General features: G+C 42.7%; 2 protein-coding genes across 4 annotated transcripts in view; both read left to right on the top strand.

Annotated features, from left to right (window-relative positions):
* gab2 (GRB2-associated binding protein 2) overlaps positions 1–702 on the top strand; it is a 118,859-nt gene extending 118,157 nt beyond the window's left edge. For both annotated transcript variants that reach the window (XM_063204782.1, XM_063204781.1), the window contains exon 11: positions 396–702. In XM_063204782.1, the coding sequence (XP_063060852.1) occupies positions 396–539 (144 nt within the window). In that variant the 3' untranslated portion in view covers positions 540–702. The remainder of the gene's footprint in view (positions 1–395) is intronic.
* A 5,117-nt stretch (positions 703–5,819) lies between these two features.
* On the top strand, positions 5,820–20,729 carry rnf168 (ring finger protein 168). Of its 2 annotated transcripts, none has more exons than XM_063204780.1 (8): positions 5,820–5,918; positions 6,597–6,939; positions 9,324–9,394; positions 14,010–14,177; positions 14,407–14,474; positions 17,061–17,124; positions 18,191–18,598; positions 19,614–20,729. In XM_063204780.1, exons 2-8 carry the CDS (start codon positions 6,606–6,608, stop codon positions 20,196–20,198), a joined length of 1,698 nt encoding a protein of 565 aa, XP_063060850.1. In that variant the 5' UTR covers positions 5,820–5,918; positions 6,597–6,605; the 3' UTR covers positions 20,199–20,729. The 2 variants fall into 2 exon arrangements, with proteins under 2 accessions (XP_063060850.1, XP_063060849.1); XM_063204779.1 differs by lacking the exon at positions 5,820–5,918 and adding an exon at positions 5,958–6,161.
* The last annotated feature ends 2,223 nt before the right edge of the window (positions 20,730–22,952 follow it).

The following is a 22,952-nucleotide window of genomic DNA, read 5'->3' as shown; positions in this document are numbered from 1 at the left end:
TGAAGCATGGGAACAGTGATTGGCCTCTTTATAATGCCTGGCCATTCCATGAGTCAAATTTTGGGTACGGATGGCTATGTTTTGCTATCCTAAATTGAAACTGACGCTAAGTCAATTTGTATATGTTTTTAGCGCCATGTTCTTGTGCTTTTATTTGTAATTTTTTTTTGTGAAGCACATTACAATGCACTATATACAAAGGATATTGCCTTGCCATGTCTTTTGGTATCTGCTAACCCAGATTCAATATCCTCATTGTGATGTCAGTAGCAATGTTTTTATGGTGTACATGAGTATTTTTTCAGCAAATAGTGAATAGGCTCACAGGCGACCTTATCTGTACTAAGAGGTTAACACATTTTTAATCTCTGTGCCTTCCATGTGTTGCCCCGCAGCCCTCTACCTCCTCGGTCACGTCTGACGAGAAGGTGGACTACGTTCAGGTGGATAAGGAGAAGACCCAGGCACTCCAGAACACCATGCAGGAGTGGACAGACAACCGGCTGTCCACAGAGCCCTCCAAGGGGGTCAAGTCTTGACAGTAGTCCCCCCTCAACCGCACCTGTGGAGCCCTCAGCCGCAGAGAGCCACGAGACAGAGCATGCACCCAACCCCAACACTCCTCTCCTCTCCTCTTTAACACTCCTCCTTTCTTTTCTCCATCCATTCGTGTGTGTGTGTGTGTGTGTGTGTGTGTGTGTGTGTGTGTGTGTGTGTGTGTGTGTGTGTGTGTGTGTGTGTGTGTGTGTGTGTGTGTGCGAGTGAGAGAGAGAGAGAGAGAGAGAGAGAGAGAGAGAGAGAGAGAGAGAGAGAGAGAGAGAGGGGACAAAGAATGCCAGAGGGGGTTGAAATCAACATGCTCTAAAAAGGAATGACTGGACTTAGAAGCCATAGCCAACACTTCAAGTTTTTCTTCTTCCTCTTCTGTTTCTCTGTTTCTTCTTCTTCTTCTTCTTCTTCTTCTTCTTCTTCTTCTTCTTCTTCTTCTTCTTCTTCTTCTTCTTCTTCTTCTTCTTCTTCTTCTTCTTCTTCTTCTTCTTCTTCTTCTTCTTCTTCTTCTTCTTCTTCTTCCTCTGTCTTGAGGTTGGTCACATTTTTGTGAATTGTCTCACCAAGCGGTGAGAATAGATAATGAAGCGGATTGTGATGATGAACCTGTGCAAATACCCCTTATCCCTCACATATAGCTCTCAAAATGGACAGAGCTTCTTCTTCCTCTTCTCCTTCCGTGAGCATTTCTTTAAAAAAAACACACACACAGAAGAACCACTCTGCAAAGGCCGCACACTCCCAAGCCACATCCACAGAGGACAACAAAAACAACACATCACATTTTCCATGCTTTGAAGAAATATAGGACTATATGTGTATTCACAGGGCCGCTGACAGACTTGGCCTGGCCCGGGACAAAGTCATCTGCAAGGGCCCCTCACCCAGTACATACAACGTAATCAGTATCCACTTCTGGGCCCCCCCTGTCCCTGGGCCCGGGACAACTCACAACTTTGTCGCCCCTTGTCGGCTTCCCTGTGTACAGTATTCATATACATATGGCAGGCATCAATAACAGTGACTCAGCACATCCTATGGGGAGACTTACCTCTTGTCCCTGTGTCAGAGGTGGGGGTGCTTGGTATTGATGGTGTGCCAGTCAAATTGCATTGGCATTCGGCAGAGCACATCGATTGGAAAAGGGTAGGGAAGCGGAGTAATTACTTTTTGTTCCTGTTTTATTGAACATGTGACTCAGCAAGAATTACAGCACCCGTGTTTTGGGTTTTAAAAGAGCAAGCTGGTCTGGCTGACGGACTCTCCCTCCTCCTCAGTCATTGAGTTCAGCAGAGCTGCTCCCTCTGCGCGCCATGAAGCAAGACGTGTCTCACCCCTTCCCTAACGGTACCCCAGGTTTACTTTGCAGCAGCTATGGCTTACTCAAACAACAACAGAAGTTAATAACAACAACCACCTTTGAAATTTAATCTTGAAGGTATAACCACTATTTTCAATGGCAGACATGTACAAAAAAGCAAAAAAAAAGCCCAACAAAAAAAAACAAATCCTCATTTGTAATGGCTGATGTCCTCTATTGATCAACCACTCATTCATCCATTGAAATGATATCAGTGCAAGTACAGTCAGATGACATCTGGAGTTCAAGTTGGAGAGCAGAATACAGTGACAGTGCATGATGTGATGATTCATAACATGTTTTGCGCTGTCCCAGTATGTCAGTACATGCAGTGGCCCCAGTTTATAAGCCCATGGCATCTAAGAGAAATGCTGTCATGTAGAAACACTGACCAGCTGATGCCTATATAATCCCCCCTACAAGAAGTGCCAGCCTAGTCCAGGCCAGAAACACCTGCTCAGCTCAGCGCCCCATCCTGACAATATTTAATGTATAAACTGTGCGTAATGGCAAGCATGCAGACTGCCCACCAGAGGGCAGTATACCGAAATACCTTCTGCATGAGTGTGTGCCATTGCTGCTCTCCTAATGTTGAAGCCATGTAGGCCTAGATGTACATGTAGATGTCCATTACCAAACCTTGTGGCAAAATGGCTGTTATAACCTGTGATATATTCACTGTAAAAAAGCTGTTCGAAAAGCAATGTTCTTTCTCTACAGGAGCCACAGTCGTGCATTATTTTTTCCATGTCTGTTTTTTGTTTTCTTTGTTTTCTTTGTCGACATTCTATGTTGCTCTGATGAGGATGGTTGGCTGTGTGGTCCAAGTGTTTGGCAATAGGATTGATCACACAACCAACAGCTGCTAAAGGCTGTCTGGAGGCATGGTTTTGTCCGACCAGAAAAATAAAATGTTTCATGTGCCTTGCAGTGCCGTTCTGACCAACCATGACACTGCTACAGACACTGGCGAGTGGCAGGAGTGGAAGTGGCGACTACTAGTCTCGCAAAGTGCCGAGTCAGCCAACCTGGTGTGTTCACTACACATGAATGCGATTACTGTGACAAAAGCTATAACTAGCTGGTTATTCAGATGATGTTAGAGGGCAGCCATGATGTGCACTAGGATTTTCAGAACATGATGGCTGATTCTTGACATGTATAGCACAAATGCTCAGTCATAGACAAGAGATGTTATGTCTTCAGACTACAGGTGTTATGTCCAAATCTCAAACATCAGTCAATTTTGTTCCGACTATTGATTGCAATCAAGATGATTCTAAGAATGTTTTTTTTATTATTATTCTTGGAAAAAGTCACAGAGACACATAATCCAATATTTCACCTGGTGATATCAGAGATCTCCTTAAATCAACTAATTCAGAGCAGTTGCAAGTGGCAACAGTAACTTATTTTTGTTGGTTGTAAGTCAGAGGCATGCTCAGTCCCTTTAGAGAATCGATGAAAACACTTTTTGGTGGGTGCTCTTTGGTTCAAGGTGAATATTGTCCATATTGTCCAAGTTATTTGAAAGAAAAAAACATGTTTTCACCAATTGACATTGTGATTTAAATGCCAATTTTGGCCATTTTAAAGTCCTCAGTGGACATGCCATTTAGATAAGACATTGTATACCATATTTTGGAGTGCCTTGGTGAAGAAACTTTTTTTTTCAACTAACTTGTTTCGTTTTAGTCTGGAGGACATCGAGATCAAAAGGTTCAAGCAGCTTCAGGCCTTTCAATGCACTCTCTTTCAGTCGAAATGGCAGGTCTGTCAGTATAGGAATATTGCTACAAATGAGTGATAGCACCAATCAAAAGCTACTCTTTATGAATAATTTAATTTGCATTTGTAACATTTAAGTTAATACATTGTTGAACATTTGTTAACCATCGCTCTCACATTTTGTTGCCCATTCAATGTACAAAGCAAGAGAAGGTGATAGGCAAGCAGACAGATATTTGGATGTATGTAAGAATAAGAGTGCTTAATTTGTGATATACATACAGGATATGACAGTTGATGTTTATGAATTATTTAGACAAAAAAAAGTCAAAAAAAATAATGGTTAACAAATAAAGGAAGGTGTTGACTGTTTACAAATGCAAAATAAATGCCTCATAGCTAGTGGTTATCATAAAGTGCAACAGAACATATTGTGAGTATGTTAACAAAGAAGAAACGTCAGCTGAGCCCAATAGGATCTACTGTCAGTGTCAGGAGTGATTTGATGGATGTGTGTTTTCCCAACAAAGAGGATGTGCACTGACTGACATTTCAACCCAGAAAACAGAATCTACAGTAGAATTGCACTGATAGACCTTTACCTAGTCTGTAATTTATTTAAAAACAGTTAGGGTGACTTAAGTGATTTTACTTAATATCCACTCTGAAAAAGTACATTGGTATGTAATTTGTTGTTTCAAGAGCGCTCTTGTAAGTGAATGAACTGTTAATGTGTTGTGTTAGGATATATTCTATGATATACCGTGTTGAGACTGGCTGTAGGCAAAATTTCAGAAAAAAATGGTTCTGGTTGCAAGCCTTGCTCAGTTGACTTTTAAGCAGTGTACATTTTTACCTTCTATTGCTACTACTGTAAAGCATTTCTATCCAACTGTGGATTGCTTGTGAATTAATTTATTAATTTATTAAGTGTTTTGCAGTTTTAAAAACTTTTGAGAAAAAAAAACAAGAAAATGTGGCTCTACTAACATCAATTTATGCTATGTGTCTTATTTTTTCTTGTTGTATTGTGAAGCAATATGCCAAACAATGCCAGTATAATGGTATAATGTGGTACCTTTGGGATACGCATTTTGTTATTCTAGCATAATAGATTCAAAATGTGGACAAAATAAAAACAGTCATGTTAAAAAGTGTTCTGAGTCCTTTTATTTCTTACGTAGGCCTATTTATGGAGGCCCAGAAGACCGAAAGAAAACATGAGGGAAGCGTAGGCTAAATGATTCTGATATGGCCTTCATGGGCTTCGGTATGGGATAGATGGGTGGATGCAGTAGATGGACTTTGTGAGAAAAAAAAAACTATCCACCGTGAAGAAGACTGTCATTGTCCATGGTGGTAATTTGTTTTATTGACCATTCTCCCCCACAAATCATTCTTATGCTGCCATTAAGGGCATTGGGATTATGAATGGCCAGATGGATGGATGGTAGGCCTATACAAACTCAAGTCAGTGGGACAAATTGGTCCATGGAGTCATTTCAAATGTAACAGGAGTAGACTCACATAGCCTACAGTAACATGATTTGAACACAAAATCTGGTAGGCCTATGTCACAGGAATACGAGTGGACCGGTAGTAGGCCTATCCCCAACTCAACAGAATATGTGCAGGCACATTTACATGATTGGAATGAGAGTTTATGAAATAAGCCTTTAGGTAGAAGAGAAGAAAGAATAAATTCCTCCCTGATTATATTGCATAAATGCACAATTTTAGTCACAATGGAGATGTGTCCTAGCCTAGAAATCTAGACGCCCCTAGCGACCGCAAATTGAATTTTGCTGTTTGTACAGCTTTTTGCTGTACGGCGTCTAGATTTCTAGGCTAGATGTGTCCATGACGGTTGATTGAACATTCTCCTCCACACCAGGGTCAAGAGTTCAGATTGACGCCAAGACAAGTAGAAGACTGAGGCAGCCTTGAGGAATTGTTTTGGAATAAAATGAAAAGGCACGCACACAACAATTTACAAAAGAAATGCAGTGATATGGCATACTAAATAAATAATTACCGGTATGTAAGAAAGAAATGTTACGAAATATGGTAAGAAACAATGTTGCCAGCCTCATAGGGCTACATGTATGGACATGTCTGCAGAGTAACAGAACAATTAATTATTATTCAGATCGACAGATGAGCAATCCAATGATTTCGTGTCCTCTCTTTGATTTGACCCGGAAGTGAATAGTCCGTTAATGACGCGGGTAAATCACAGAGCTACTTTTTCCCGGGATTTGTTGATGGACCATGTAATAAGGTATTTCCATAACATTTTGCAGTGTTATATATTTTCAAGCTTGTGTACAGCTCCAACAATTGATCCGTGATCTTGCTATGAATCGGTATTTGCCTAACGTCCTCGTGTTGCTGGGCAATCTTTGGTCTAGTTTAGCTCGTGCATATTCCAAAACATAGCAGCCGTTTTAGCGTCATATGCTAGCAGAAATAGTAATGAAGCAGTATCGGCCGGTTTGGTCCTGTGATGTGTGTAGAAATACTGGTATGTGTTAGGTTCCCTTTCCAGGTGGTTGAAATGTGATGGGATAGACTGAACTATGTTTTGTTCTGACTCATTGAAACTGTTGCGTTGTAACACGCTAATGTTAGCTAAACTTTAGCATGCTTGAAAATGCCAAACCGGTCGAATTTCTACAACAGCAGGTCTCAAGACTCGCTTATATGTTGCTGTCATGCTGTGTTGTATGTACACTGAATGTTGTCAAAACAATGGCGCCCTTGAATATGGCTAGATTGAACACATCCATCAGCTAGGATAATGCCAATGTAGTTGTTGTTGTTTTTTTTGGGGGGGGGGGGCAGGACTTGGGGCAGCACCGCTGAAGTGGCTGTCATTCATGTGCCTTTGCCTATATGGAAGCCATCCTGCAGTTAAGATGATAGCATTAACTAATTAATATTATTTTGATTTGTGCAGAGAGGAGGGATGCCGCCTGTGTCCGAGGTGGAGATACCAGTACCAGAGGAGGGCGCTGGGGGGCTGTGTCGGTCGGACTGCGTCTGCCCCATATGTCTGGAAATCTTCATAGAACCTGTGACACTACCCTGCGACCATACGCTATGCAAACCATGTTTCCTGGAAACTGTGGACAAGGCGAGCATGTGCTGTCCACTGTGCCGTAAGCGTGTCGCTACCTGGTCACGGCACCACGGCAGGAACAACACGCTTGTGAACAAGGAACTATGGCAGCGCATTCAGAAGGCATTTCCTGAGCAGTGTCAGAGGCGACTGAGCGGCCTGGAGGATGACACTTCAGTCGGTAGGTGGCAGACTGGTTTAATAACGCAAGGGTGTCAAACTCAAATAGAGGGCCAAATTCAAGTTTTTGTGTGTGCCCGGCCTAATACTTACTACTGCTAACACAAGTTACGTTTCACACACACTCTTTTCCTTCATGGTAGTTCAAATGTTCCTGCACATATGATGTCGCATATGACAGTCCCTCCAGGATTTTGCACTGGGATTTTGTGATTTTTGCGGTCAAAATGCCTGATTTTGTGGCGGCGTTTTCTCATTTTTTGCAAAGATTTTTGCGGCATTTTTCTCATTTTTTTGCAAAGATTTTGCATCCCTTTCTGGGGTTTTTTGGTAACTGAAAACCACAATCAGTCTAAGCAGGCTTAAGACAAAAGAGAGAGAGAGATTCAGAAACACACTTCCTATATAATAGAATAATAAAATATTGTCAAAAGCTGTCAGAGCGTCTTATTAGCCAGTGCGTCCAATGTGTAAAAAAAAAATCATGTCCGCGACACTCATAAATCTCTGTCGATATTTTAGAACGACTTCGGGGGGAAACGGGACAGCGCGTTATGAAAAAATACTTGTGGGTATAGCCTACCACTAGGCCTAATGAAGAGCGTCGCGGGGTACAGTAGCCAGGCTGTACTGTATGCAAGCGTTACAATGTCACCTGTTGGAAGACGCGTCTCTCTCTCTCTCTCTCTCTCTCTCTCTCTCTCTCTCTCGTGCTCGTATTGCAAGCTGTTGCATATTATTTGCTTGATGCAAAGTTATGGCACACACGCTCTCGTTGACATGGTTGTGTGCATGGTTGCATGGATTCGCAAGACTTTATTGCAATAACACAGTGAAATCGTGGAAGGGCCGTTCACTTCCTATCTCGGTGTCCTTGACTGAAACAAGTTGCAAAACTCCACACTTCCGAAACCTTTGCGATCGGCATTACAGTGATTGTTATCAGAAGGCTTGTGCCTACGCATAGACATAGACCCTTAAATTACAAACATTAGCGAACATTGAAAAAAGATCAGACAACGACCATCGGGTAGCATGCTCATGAAAGCGACAGGGGAGAGTGGAGAAGTTCCGCAAACATGTAGCCTAACGTAAGATGTTTGCTACTGTGCGACAGTACCGCCACTATTTCATGACTGCATACACTTCTTCGTCATGGATAAATGGGCAACAATACTTTTTCCACCCAGGATTGCACTGAAAAGTAGGCTACTGCTGTTAAAAAAAGGGTCATGAGTGTGCAGCACCGACGCCTGCGTGCATGTGTGAGGGAGGGGAGGAGAGACGCGGAACAGCTGAGATGAGGGTCGCGACTTCCGAAATAGCAGGCAATTCTTTTTCAATGTTTCAGTGACATAGGCCTATTAACAAAAATGCTTCGTATTGGTTTTCGTCTCCGGTGGTATTGTAGTCACATTTTTATTTTTTTGACGAAAATATAAATCAATAAACTCCACAGAATGTTGAAATTTTGCGGGAAAAATGCGGCTTTACAGGAATTACGCGGCATCGTGAAATTATGCGGAATATCATTGAATTTGCATGAATCCACGCGATCGCTGAATCGCGAAAAACTGGAGGGACTGATATGAGTTATAGATGTTTCATTGTCCAGGGCCCACTGTGTCACTCTTGTCTATATATTCATGTTGGATGTGGGCCAACTAAAATACTTGAAATGATCTCACAGGCCGAATACAATAACTCAATGGGCCTAATTTGGCCCCTGGGCCTGAGTTTGACATCCCATCCGCTGTTGCTTGCCCCTGACTGGCTTAAAAGCAACCTGATGCTTACATAAACAAAATGTTTACTCTCGGGAGTCATTTAGACCATCGAGGTATAAGACCTGTAGAGAGTGAATAAGTCCCGCCCCCCGTCATTTCAATGGGAAATGCTAGGCTAGTGAATTCAGCTAAAATTGAACACATTTTTCAGCTTCCAAAATATAGTTTCATGGAGCTCACTTCCGGGACCAGTTTACTCAGCCAATTACGTGCCACGTTACTGACTGTTTCCGGTTGACCAGAAAGCTATATGGAAGACGGGCATTGGCTGCATGGAAGTATAAGGTGCCCAACCACAAACATAGGTCTGTGTGCCCAACAATAAACTCACGCACCTACCAATCATCATGAGCGAAGTGGTGTCGGAAATGAGCAAATTTGTGAAAATGGCGACGAGGAAGTGCCTTGCTAATCGCCTAAGAAAACCAGCCAAATCCTGCCCCCCTGATTTAGACAGGCATTTCTCTGTCTGGTACTGTGTGACGGTGTCATCGAGATGATTTGTGTAGTTACAACATCTTCAGGTGCGTTTTATGCTTGCATCCATCCATTCCTGACACAAATGTAATGTGTTTTATGACCGTCTCATCTTGTCCAGCGGTAGTTGCAGCGCCCAAAGTGTGTGAGCCAGGAGAGCTGCGAAGGGAATACGAAGATGAGGTCACCAAGGTAAGATGGCTGCTGTTTCTACATCTTTATTGTGAAGTTAACCAATAGAGTTACAAGTCACCCAGAAACATGTAGTAGACTGTAATCTTTCTTGTTAGCATTGAAGGATTTTCCAGTTCCCATTTGCGAACAAAAAAGAATGGGGACCAGTCTCAAATAAGGTGTGTGTGCAAACACGCGATTAGCAGACCCCTGCAAACTGACGAGGGTATTAAAATTAGGCTGTAGGGATGACATGATTGATCATTTTCGTGTCAAACGGCACCATAAATATGATGTTGCTATCACATGCTTAACCCAGAAAACTGGCAGACTACAAGAGGGAGATTTCACGAGCCCTGACCTGACCATGGTAACCCACGGCACACCGCCACAAACCTTCCTAGTACTAGTAGTACGAGACTTTGGAAATATTTCTAACCAAGCTCTGATACAGGTTGTTTTTCACTCCTGGTAACACTTTTGATAACTTAAAAACTACCATAACTGCAATTACTCCAATCGCCTTGGTTTAGTAGTATACTTTCAAAACTTACTATTGAGGAGAAGTTGGCACATGCGACTGGCTTCACATAAGGGTCATTCCATGTCAATTCACACGCCTTCCCCACATGACCCTCTCCGATTTACCCGATATCTCACATACAGGTACCTTTTGATGTCAATTGAAAGCATACCAAGTATTAGCGCCCTACGTCCAACGGTTGCGGAGATGAAGCCCTCCAAAGTTGGGGTGCCATGCCCACTTTTCAAGCCTGTGAATTGCATACAAAATTTACAAGCAGATTTTGACACCCCTGGTTTTAGTTTGAAGGAAGATACAGGCCTAAAAATCACCATGGCCCCTCAATATGACCCTGTCTACCAGATGATGTACTTAAAAATAGCATGCCTTGATCATTTTTGGCTATATTAAGCCTTAAAGATTGAATTTGTGAAAACCTTGATGAAGTGTCTTGCCATTTTGGGGTTCCAGATCTTGGAAACTGTGTATGCTTTGGGAGTTATAATTGATTTTCCATCATATTTGGGAACTGTACAGTGTATTAAAAAAAAAAAATAGGGCACTCGGACTTTTAATGATGGAATAGGAGGGACTCAAAAACAGCTTTTGGACAAAATGACCTCACGGTACCCTCTACTTCAGGCCTCAAATTAACCATGTGGGCACTTGATGACTGGAACGCCCTTTTAAAGGGACAGTTTGGTCAATTTCAACATGCAGTTGTAATGCTCACACTACCCTGGACTTGTCAGTGCCTGAGATTTTTTTTTCTTCTTCTTCAGCCGTTTCCGAGATCCTGGTCATTGTAATGGGGGCAGCTCTTTGTTTACATTTCAAAAAAACATTTTTATTTTTTCCCAAAAACATCCAAAAGGTTATAAAACATCAGCAGACAACTAGCAAACAGCTGTACCTTTTGGGAAAATACTTGGAGTAGGTCTATGTTCATTTTTAAAAAATATATATAAACAAGCACTGCGCCCATCAGAATAGCTCATATCTCGGAAAGGGCTGAGCCAAAAAATGTGGCATCACCAGGTACTGACAAGTCAAGGGTAGTGTGAGCAATACAACTGCATGTTGAAATTGACCAAACTGTCCCTTTAACCCCATGTACAGTAGCACTGTATCAAACATTCAAGCTTGGAAAAACTTTGTTTTTCAAAGTTCTTCATATTAATCTTGGCCTTCAAAGTATATGTTTTTGTCTATGTCTCATCACAGTGTCTGTTTTGTCTGCTGCCATCTGCTGGTCAAAGAATGTAACAACAGTGCAATGTAAGAAAACAAAAGAGGCTGAAAAATCTTGCCCATAATTTACCAATAAAGTAGCCTAAAAATCTAGACGCCCCTAGGGGTTAAGCTCGCTAAAGCACTTTAATTCTACAGTATATTGCTATATATGAATTATGATTTTCACGAGCATTATGCAGAATGCTCAATCATGATTACATTTCTACAGGACACACCCACCCCCATGTCTGGTAGAAATGTAGTGCAGGGTGAGGATTAAGCAGTCACACATAGGAAATTATTTAAACTAGAAATATTCATCAATATTAAATCATAATTAATATATAGTAATATACTGTTTAATTAAAGTGCTTTAATGGTAAATTATGGGCAAGATTTCCCAGTCGTTTTGTTTTCTTACATTACACTGTGGTTACTTTCTTAGCCCAGCAGATGGCAGTAGACAAAACAGACACTGTGATAAGATATAGAGAAAAACATATACTTTGAAGGCCAAGATTAATATGAAGAACTTTGAAAAACAAAGTTTTCCCAAGCTTGAATGTTTGATACAGTGCTACTGTACGTGGGGTTAAAAGGGCGTTCCAGTCATCAAGTGCCCACATGGTTAATTTGAGGGCTGAAGTAGAGGGTACCGTAAGGTCATTTTTTCTCAAAGCTGTTTTTGAGTCCCTGCTATTTTATCTTTTAAAGTCTGAGCGCCCTAAATGTTTTGGAATACACTATACAGTTCCCAAATATGATGGAAAATCAATTATAACTCCCAAAGCATACATAGGAACCCCAAAATGGCAAGTCTCTTCATCACACTTTTCACAAATTAAGTTTTAAGGCTTAATATAGCCAAACATAATCAAGGTATGCTATTTGTAAGCACATCATCTGGTAGACGGGGTCATATTGAGGGCCCATGGTGATTTTTAGGCCTGTGTCTTCCTTCAAACTAAAACTAGAGGTGTCCAAATCTGCTTGTAAATTTTGTATGCAATTCATAGGCTAGAAAAGTGGGCATGGCACCCCAACTTTGGAGGGCTTCATCTCTGCAACCGTTGGACGTAGGGTGCTAATACTTGGTATTCTTTCAATTGACATCAAAAGGTACCTGTATGCGAGATATCGGGTAAATCGGAGAGGGTCATGTGGGGAGATTCTAGGGAATCATGTGAATTGACATGGAATGACCCATAAGGAAGTCCTTATAGCTCACGCGAGAATGTGAGATGTAGTTCCCAAAGATTCACGAGTAGCCAAGGAATAGCAACATTACTTTATTATCGTTATGTTTAGTTTGATAAATACACACTTGTTGTTGTGCTGATCCATTTATTACCAAGGAGAGGATGCAGGGATAGGCGAATGACGGCTGTTTACGTTTATGTTGTATTTTTGTTAGCCCAATGTTAAAAATTATATTCCTGGAATCCGGATTACCGTGAACATGCTAATCTGCGCATACAACTCGTAGTCACCCACTTGTGAGCTCTATTCAGCCAATTCCTAAGTCAAGTTAGCATGTATAGTCAAGTTGACCAATTCGGCCAACGGGATTTGAATTGGATGCTTGGTAAGGAAGACTTGTCAGTTAGAGATGAAGTATTCTGAGGTGCTCTGCCCTGTGCTGTGTATGTAATTTAATATACATTCAATATTTATATTGTTGGCACAAAGTACAGGCATCAGCATTTACCAAGATATTTCATTGATATGGTCATCCAAGAGAACAACAGAAAAGTAGTGAGAGGGAGATGGGGAAGGATCAGGAAAATGACCTCAGAGCAGAGCACCCAATCCATTTGGGAAGACACTGCAACTTTTTGAGCTGACCTTGGCACGGAGTTGAACTGGGGTCCCTGGGTATGTCGCCATTGCCAACAGAGCCTCAACGGCCCTACAGTAGAGATGCTAACATGTGGTCCATGCTTGTCTGCCTGCCCGCCTGTATCTCTGTCTCTCTGTCTGTGTCCGTTTCTATAGTTATGTGCACTTGTGAAAAAATACACCCAATCCTTTAAAAAAAATCTATCAAAAAGTTCCTTAGTTGTTTTGTGTAGTATTAGGTGCCCTTAAAGCGGTATTGCTCCATTTTTTGAATTAAGTCAATTTTCCATCTCTCTACCGTACCGTTAATCCAGCCACTCCTTGTATGTGGTGCCGCATCTTGTTAGCATGTTTCATCGAAACTGCTGAATCCGGACACGAACACTTAGCCAAATGCCCGATAGCACCAGAGTTAAACATTGTGTAGGAGTCCCGGCATCTTCACTATTTAAACGGCATGTCTTCTGAACGTGAAAAGTGCAATGACATTAACAACAAATGAAACGCAGCGATTTCCAAGGATGATTTAAACATGGACTATATTCTCAAGCCGGCGTAAAAATCAACGAACGCAGCAAATCTTTAGTCTGGCAAGCAACGGTTGCGCAATGATATGAAAGGGGAACTGTAGTTTCTGTATACTTTCCTTCTTATTGTATTACTTGAAATTCTGGTTTATTTAAAATCATTTATATAACTCAAGGAGAGATGGAAAATTGGCTTATTTTCAAAAATGGGACAATATCGGCTTAACAACATACTAAAATTCTGCCAAATCTAACTTCAGGAAAGGCCTCATTTTCGAGATGGCCGCCGCCAGGCCCTAAAAATTACTGTTGCCTCAAAATTACATGAAATGATCAGGAATAGAGGTGTTTGATGTTTGTTTTGACCATAATGTTGTAATTAGAATATTTCCTTGATGTATAAATGGTCAAGTACATCTTATACTATGGTAAACCACTGGAAAACTTTTTGTTGGAATTTTTGGGGGTCATAAATACGCTCAACTCATACTCAACATGCATGTGTGTCCAGGTGGAGGCTGAGCGTCGTGCGCGTGAGGAGGAGGAGCGAAGGGCGAGCGAGGAGTTCATCAGGCGGATGCTAGAGGAGGACCAGAGGCAGCTGGAGGAGCAGCGGCGGAGGCAGCAGGAGAGCCAGCAGAAGGATGAGATGCTGGCCAGGCAGATCAACCAGGAACTGGTGAGATCACAACGCGCATGGACACACACACACACACACACACACACACAAACACACACATACACACACACACACACACACACACACACAGTAGCAGATCTAGCAGCAGGACGGGAAGCATGTGAGTCACAATAAGGATCACGGCGCGAGAGTGATTTGGTTTCTAAGATTGCAAGGAAGAATTGGTCGTTAACTGTGGCTTGCCGTCACCCTTCTTTTGTTTTTGTAGAACTCAGATGGCGTCTCTGTGGCGAACCCCCAGCCAGTGGAGACCCCACCAACCAAAGGCATAGAGAAGTGAGTACAAACCGAACACAGCCTGTTGTTGTTGTCTTTAACTATTATGTTGCATAATCATGCAGCTCAAAGTGCTTTAACATTTTGACAGGAAAACAAGGTTCTGTCTGCATTATTGGACACAATCCATAGACTCATCTCTCTGCTTACTTGCTTTTGTAGAAGTTTGATTTTATTTTTCATTTGTTAGTTGGTCTGTTTGTTGTTGCGCTCCTAAGAAATGGGACTGGGGTCCGTTTTTCGATTCTTGTCGTTGCTAACCGTCTTAAGACCGTCTTACCGTTCCCTTGGATTTAGTGGTGAGCGTCGCTGTTGAGAGGGAGTTGAGTCGCTCTTACGAAGGACGTTGCTACCGTCGTTAGCAAAGACGCTTTCGAGATACGAACCCCAGGTTGGTTGTGTCAGTGCTCATGCCAGTTATTGTAAGTAAGCCTTAATGCATTGAAGCGAAGCTATCCCTTCTTTGTATGTGCTTTGATGAGGTGGCATTGCCGTCATCATCAGTGGAGTGATGGGTAGTTATGGGCCGGGCTTTTGATGAACGAGTTGCATGTGTGGACCACATGGAGAAGGTTGTGAGTTCACACTGTAAGTACACCATTCGGAAATTGCACTATCCGCTCTACGCATGTGCAACTGTATTTCGTCAAAAGCTGGCCTGTAAAATTTTGTTTTACTCAAGTAATTTCCATTTTTTGACTGTTTATTAATACACACATTAATATAAATGTAATAGGCCCCTATAAGGGAAATACTCATGATATTGTAATAATATGTGGACAATTTCTGAGTAGGCTAATTCAGTGTCCCTTCCAACAAAGCAAATCTTACAGACCGGCTTTTAGCAAAACGCACGTGCGCAGAGCGGATAATGCAGCCCTGCATGGTGCACATGTGCAGAGTGGATGGTGCCGTTTTCTGAATGGTGTACTTACACACACAACTGGGCTTTTGTTGGGGCAGTGAATGATAAGGTCTCCTTTCACTTTCAAGTCAACATCCGTATGCCAAACGTCCATAAATAGCATTATAGCTATTTACAGATATAAATGTCCACAAGTGTTTCTCGTACAGTACAGGGCTGAGTCGGCACACCCTGTTTTCTTGTGTCCGTCAGCTGGCTAACAGCCACATAATGAGAGTGTTGTAGCCTTCATCTCCAGAGGCCACCACGTCCATATGGAGCATCAGCTGTTTTCACAGTAAAGGGAGATCAATGTGGTGTGGTGGAAAATTGGAGACCTGGCTCACTGATGTAAGAGGCATGTGCTGGCTTGACCACAACTTCTGCAACCTTTTCAAGTGAATTGTATAATCTTCATTAGTTGGAGGAAACTTCTATGAGTCATTATCGGGCAAAACAACGATTCTCCCAACTGCATTTGCAGGCTAACAAAGATTTGTCACTGATTAAGTGAATATGAAAGTAAAAGCGTTTACATCAGACTGCTGTGTCATCAATACGTAAGGCACACACAAAAAAGTGAACTCCTCAATGCTTTCACATCAGGCTATGTGTACCAGAAGTCAGACATGAGCTTCATTGGCCATGTTGCATGAATTTTCATTGAAAAGAAGAAGCTAGCTTACAATGGTTGATGTATTAGTGGTAAATGCTAGTAACCACTAAATGATAAACTAGTTCATGGTTAAAAAAACAAGGTTGAAGCATTTGGGCAATTTGTCCTCTCCTTGATCTGAAAATAACGGACGTTTTGCATTTTAGTTTGGCACTGTTGAAATATAGTTTTAACATTTGAGTGCTTCAGGGGTAGAACTGTTTCTGGCTTCCAGATCGAAAAATAGCAAAACCTCTCTTATCCTCATCCATGGCCTTATGACCTCCCTCGACCCTGGTCAAAGAGTGTGTGGAGTGTCCACTAAATAAAGTGTACTGCAATGAGTGGGTGTCGCTTCTGTAATAGGAACTGATATCATTCTGGAACAAAAAAGAATCTGATCGTGTAGTTCTTCTTTAAAGGGACACTGGTTGAGATTTTTAGTTGTTTATTTCCAGAATTCATGGTGCCCATTCACTAATGTTACCTTTTTCATGAATACTTACCACCAGCATCAATTTCTAAGTATTCATTATGACTGGAAAAATTGCACTTTTCATACATGAAAAGGGGGATCTTCTCCATGGTCCGCCATTTTGAATTTCCAAAAATGAGTGTACTTGGACCATACTAGAAAATATTTGTTTAATACTAAGTAAAGTTTCATATAAAGATCAAATTTGGCAATAGGCAGCCCAATTTCAATAAGCAGCATAGTTGCAGTACCTTTTTTGACTATTTCCTGCACAGTGTTCCTAACCCATTTTGTCCTAAGCCCTTTTTAGGAAAGGGTGCCCTCTGCCTATTAAATCCTAAATATCTCAGCCTCCGAAGCACATACAGACATTAAATAGGTTGCATTTAAAATCTAGAACCTTCATTTTGCACTAGTGTAGTGTTCATTCCGCTCTAACATGCCCACATTTTTAATAAAACAGCTCAAATCTAAAGAACTTGAATGCAGCGTATATGACGCTCCAGGACACAATGGGTTAAGAAATTGTTGTTGTTTTTTTTCTTCTTACAGGTTTTTTGGGCCGCCACGAAATCGTGCCAGTGCCTCAGATTCCAGTTTTGCCTCAAGCGACATGGTTGGTTTCTCCCAGTTGTTATAAAAACAAAAACCTGTATGTAAAAATTAACAACCATTATGATGCAGAAAAATGTTGAGCTGTAGTAGACTAGGCCTTGCACAAAAGTAGTTCAAACACATACTGGCGTTGGTATTTTTTTTTTACAGAATCCCCATTGGCTTGTTCCGTAGCAGTTTATTAGTCGTCCTTTATCTTACTGTTATCTTCTGTAACTGTTAAGACTTTGAGATGGTCGCTTATGTCTTACTGTCATCTTGCCTAACTGTTTTGACCTTTTGAGGTATCTGATGTGTTAAGGTCAGATTAGACTTCTGCAACTGCGCTCGTCAAAACTCGCGTGGGAGTGGCCACGAACCAACATTGTATTCATGCATCTGCGAGTTCTGCGAGGTCCGAGGTCTCGTCGCGAGCCACATTTGAAATTGCGCGATTAGACTACTTTCACTACATTGTAAGCACTGCGGTCATTATTAAGCAATGTTGCTTTCTATCGCGGTTAGCTAGGTATTTTCACACAAATTGCAAAGGCAATGCACTGGTATCAATCATTATTTGACATACCCAGTCTGTTTTCACGAGCAGAAAATGCATGTGAAGACAGTTGATTCTGCCGATGTGTGTTTACATTCGGTGGAGGAACGGTAGTAAAACCGCAGGCATTGTGCCACGAGTGTTCAACTGATGCATTGTTTGTTACTTAGCTTGTAGCTTCGTGTATTTACACACATCTACACACAAGGCATTAATAAAGTTTTTAACAGAATACAGCTCTGCTCTCGCAAACTACTGGCATTGCGCTGCCACAAGAACAGAACAAGGAAGTAGCGAGACGACCAATCATAGTGCCTTTTTGTCTGCGTACTCCGCGTCCGTCCGACGGATAGTTAGAATTTTTTGGAGGCGCTCGACGACGGGCGCAGAGCCTCTGAGAGGAGGGCGTGGACTCGCATAGACAGAAAACGGACGGACGCAGATTCTATGCGTCCGAAGCATAAATCTAGCTTTACTGACTCACTGCCTTCCTGGCTAATGCGTTATTTTTCTAACTGTCTGTATCTGGAAGGACGTTGAGATGTCCATCCTCCCGTCGGAGAGGCCTTCCTCCTCCTCGGCTGGCCTTGACCTGCCTCCTCTGGACTACTACGGCCCGACCAGTACCCGCCACCACCACAACACCAGTGGCAGCATCTGGCCCTTCCAGGACAACCCCTCTCCACCCCGGTCACCCTCCCCGTCTTCCTCCATCTCCTCCTCATTCTCCTTGGCCTCGGCCAGTGTGTGTGACCTGACGGACGTTCAGAGCCCTGAGCGGAGGAGGAGGAGCGGTTTATCGGGCAAGAGGAAGAACGCCGTCCTGGAGGATGAGGAGGAGGAGCAGGAGAACGAGCCTTGCGGTAGCGGCGGTTCGGCTGCCAAACGAGCCTCCTGTTCTTCATTCAGCGGAGTCCCAGTGCGACTTAACGTGCTGCAGGTTAGTGTTAACCCAAAGAAAGTGGATGTAACCAAGAAGCGTCATTTTGTTTCCTTTCCGGTATCCACTTTGTCGGGTGAACGCCCCTTTAGGAGACCTTCGGTTAGGAGACCTTCGGAGTCCTGAGGTTGAGAATCAATGAAGTCCCCTTAGCGCTGTAGATGGCGGTAGCGCACGTCTTGCGCTAACACCTCAAAAAGAGAAGAAGAAGTAGGGGACAACGCCCCCTTTGGAGACCCAACTTGAGCACACGCTTTTGCATTGAGTGGACGTGGTTTGCGATATCTTTGTTTGATTCAGTATTTTTGGTTAACCCTTACTCATCACCCAGAATCCTAAGGGGATACATGATGGAAGTGAGATGAGGGTAGCAAAGTGAGGCCAAATTCAGTGTTCTGTTCTGGCAGTTCCATAGTCAACAGGTAACAAAAATAAAATAAAAAATTGTTGTGGATTTGTTTGGTCACCACTAGCAAAATTTGCTCATCATTTGCATTGGATTAAGCTTTCGCTTTGGTTGTCTTCCGCCGTGTTCGCTTTCCTCATAAAAATGAATAGCGTTGCGTTGCAAATTTCCCTTGATGCGTCCCTACCATAATGAAATGACCAGGTAAACAGTTACAGTGGTTAAATGGAAAGGAAGGAAGGTGGCTGAAAAACGGCCTCCTCATAAAACTTGTCCCTTCCATCTGCATAGTATTCATGACATGTTTTCATGTTTTTTTATGTCATTTCATTATTGAGTTTAAAAAAAAAATGTTTTCATTCTTAAACTGTTACCTGTAATTGTCAGTCTTCAGTTTGCATGTCAAAACATTCCCATGGTGATGAATTTTCCCCTCCTCTCATCTCTCCTCTCCTCTTCTCTCTTCTCATCCTCCTCTCCTTTCCTCTCCTGCCCATGCACCTCCTCTCCTCTCCTTGCTCTCCCTCCTCTCCTCTCCTTGCTCTCCCTCCTCTCCTCTCTCCCCTCTTCCATCCTCTCTCCTCTCTCTGTTCTCCCCCTGTTCCCCAGGTGTTGACACAGCAGGAGGAGGTGCTACAGGAGCGTCAGCGTCAGGAACAGGAGGACCTGCAGCTGGCCCTGCGCCTCCAACGCCAGCTGGAGAAGGAGGAGAGACGCAGGAGCGCCGTCCTGGCCATCGAGCCCTACCAGCTACGGCAGAAGACACCTCAGGCCAAGAGCTGGAGGGATAGAGATGGGGACGGGGATGGGGACAATGGGAGCGGCAACAGAGGAGGAAGAGGAGAAGGAGGAAGGAGAGTAAACAGGGGAGCTGATGATGTTTTCCAGTCCCCTACAGTCCCCACCACCCCTACTGCCAAGCGGACAATGTCAGGGGAGAGGGGAGGCAAGGGGAAGGCACCTGTAGTTGTGAGGGGAGGTGGGTGTAGGAAAGGTGGAGGTGGCGAGAAGGGGAAGACGCCCAAGCAAAACCAGCATGGTGCTGGTGGTGCTGCTGCTGCTGGTGGTGCATCCTCATCCATGTCCCCGTCTGACACTACAGGCACTGCTGCAGCGACTGCTACCGCCCCAGGCCTGGGCAAAGCCCGCAAGCAGACCACGATCACAGAACTGTTTAACGGCCACAACAGCTGAGCAGCACTGTCTCTCTTTCTAGCTCGCTGTTGGACTACTCAATGAGTGAAGTGATGTGGACTACTGTAGCCTAAAGTGTGCCTGAATCCTGAACAGTGTATGAAGACAGAAAAAAGTACCCGTGCACTGCCTTGTTGGTGCACAATTGTTGATGAAGTTCAGGATTACATGTTTACCTGAAGCATATTGGGAGAAATTGCCCTAGCAACTGGGGCTTTTGTTGAATTCCCTGCATGTTTTTAATGTTTAAACACTGTAAGCAGGGCCTACTATGCCAGATGTGCTTTACGGTCGATATGCATTTCGGTCGATATGCATTTCGCTCAGACATACCTGTACAGTATCTTGGGATTGCCTTTTCTTTGGATCTTTTTTGTCTGCCATAGTTCAGACATGAACTGTGCTCTCCGCTCAAAATAGTTCCAGCTTCTGACATTTTAAGATCTTTTTATTTCAGTTTTTTTGTAAGTTTGCTTATATTAGTATGTTTATATTTGATAACAAAACAATAAACTGATAAACTGAAGGAAATCCTATGTTTTTGTTTGTGTGTGTGGGGGCGTGATGCCTTAGCCTAATGTGTAGCCACCTCCCTTGAACCTGTTCATGTCCTCTGTTGACACAGCTTATAATTAGATATTTGGAAGTTAAAACGGGGGAAAGGGGAATTGGGTGTGTTTTGAACTTCCAAAAGTCCCGACGGCACCTATTTTGAGTGCATTCTTCCCGGCTGGCAGGTGTCTGAGACGGGATAGAGTAAGTAAATACACATGGATACATAATAACAAACCTTAGAAGAGTCATGCCGAGTTCCGCTGCCTCTGTCTTGCACCGCCATATATGGTCAGTGATGCGTCCATGACTGCCGGCCCACTTCCTGTATCTGTGTTGGGGGCCGGCCCCTGGCGCGTGCTACATGAATAAGACCCTAGCACCACGTGACTGGAACACTGGCCTACAAAAACTCTGACTGACTGTCTTACCTCTTGATGCAAGCAAATACCTTACACCTTTTTCATTAGAAAGCGGCAAAAAGCTGGGCATTAGCACCAAAATTAAAGTACAGCAATTAAGTTTATTAAACTGAATCAGTCTTTTTTTATTAAGCTGGGCATCCAAATGTTAAAACATTCTGCATATGCAAGAGTGTTCTAATCTGATGCGGTTATGAGATCCCTCCTGTCGCCCGCATTGGCACATTACCCAGGAGGGCTGTTCACTCATTCTGAGCCCCCATTTGTTGTGCACCTCTCTCCCCATAGTTTGAACTGTGGCTAGGCAAGAAAAAGGAAGGTTATGTTGCCAGAATTAAGAGAAGTGGTGGGTCAGTTCTGTTGAGCAATCATCTTGTCACTCAAATCAGAAGAACTAGGGACATTTTCAAAATAGTGCGTATTGGCACAGAACAAAGGATGTTATGGGGAGGGGGAAACAATTCTAAAGAGACCTGCAAGGTATTCTTCCCAGTAATTGTAACCTTTTTGGATGAGTACCTTGGACAATACATTTTAGCTCATAATTCTAACAAAAAGAACTGACTAGTTTGCAGTGTCTCATGCCATAAAAGTCTGCCGAAACATCTACAAGAAGTTTAATCTGTTTTCTAATGAGCTATCAGAATTAAAAAATAATGATTTCAAAAGGGCCTGAAGAAGGCTACTCGTCTCTTCAATGTGCGATATCTGCAAAGTGCAAGTAAGCTGTTGCGTGTCAGGAAGGCAGGGCGGCTGTGTGCGCCTTGTGCTTGTGGTCGTTGTGGCATTGTGTGGCCTCTGCGACAGAAGTCACCATGATCTTAGAGACCTCTCGTTTGTCAGCTGCGTGTTGGTTTACCACCATCATCAGCATAACGCTGCTGGTGTGTGATGATGGGAATGTAAAGTCCACGTTTGACCATACATGGCTGGCTCCCATGCCTGTGACGTAGAGCTGACTGACTGATATTAAATTACAGTAAATTACAATGTCAGTCAAGACGTCACCAGTCATGTCCTTGATAAGGCATTGGAGAATGATGTTCCTCAGACACAAAGGTCATATGATGCAAAATTGTCTTTACTTGCACCACCTACTGTATTTTTCACAACTATATAGTCTATAGGGATGTTTTTTCTCTGATGTCTTGGTGCTATATTGATTTTAATCATTAGCCTATATCATATATGCCATTGTCAATCCCAACCTACTGCATAGAGTAAATCCTGATGGTGTTGCATCACTGTCCAGGGAGGATTAATTATTAACACCTTAAACACCCACTAGCAAAAGTCAGATAACATTACATTACATTAAACTTACGTAGCTGATGCTTTTATTCGAAGCAACTTAGTTATTACCTGTATTTTTCAGGGTATTGGTTACAGTCCCTGTACAGTCCCTACAATGGGGTAAAACAATAACATTTTTTGTTGTTTATTGTTTCAACCTCTTTAAAATGTGAATGGAAATGATTTACACGTGCGAGCACACAGGCACATACTGTACATGCACACATACACACACACAAATTTGTACTTTTCAATGGTGGTTACAGTATCTATGGGTGGTCTATGTATAGTAGTGTGAACAGCCTCTGCCTATTTTCGAACATGACTCAGGCAGCGTTCCTCTTCTGCTGCTGTTTGAAGTGAACACATGCACATACAGTACACCCAAATAAAAAAAAAATTTCCTCTTGCACCTACTGCCTCAGGAGTCACAGACCAGAGATGTACAGTATTGTAAAAAGTTAGTGCACTGTATTTTACTGTCCTT

Source organism: Engraulis encrasicolus, chromosome 8 (assembly GCF_034702125.1).
Source record: "Engraulis encrasicolus isolate BLACKSEA-1 chromosome 8, IST_EnEncr_1.0, whole genome shotgun sequence".
In the NCBI taxonomy this organism is placed as follows: Eukaryota; Metazoa; Chordata; class Actinopteri; order Clupeiformes; family Engraulidae; genus Engraulis; species Engraulis encrasicolus.
The sequence above is the reverse complement of the archived record's forward strand: the minus strand, read 5'-3'. Positions and strand labels throughout refer to the sequence as shown.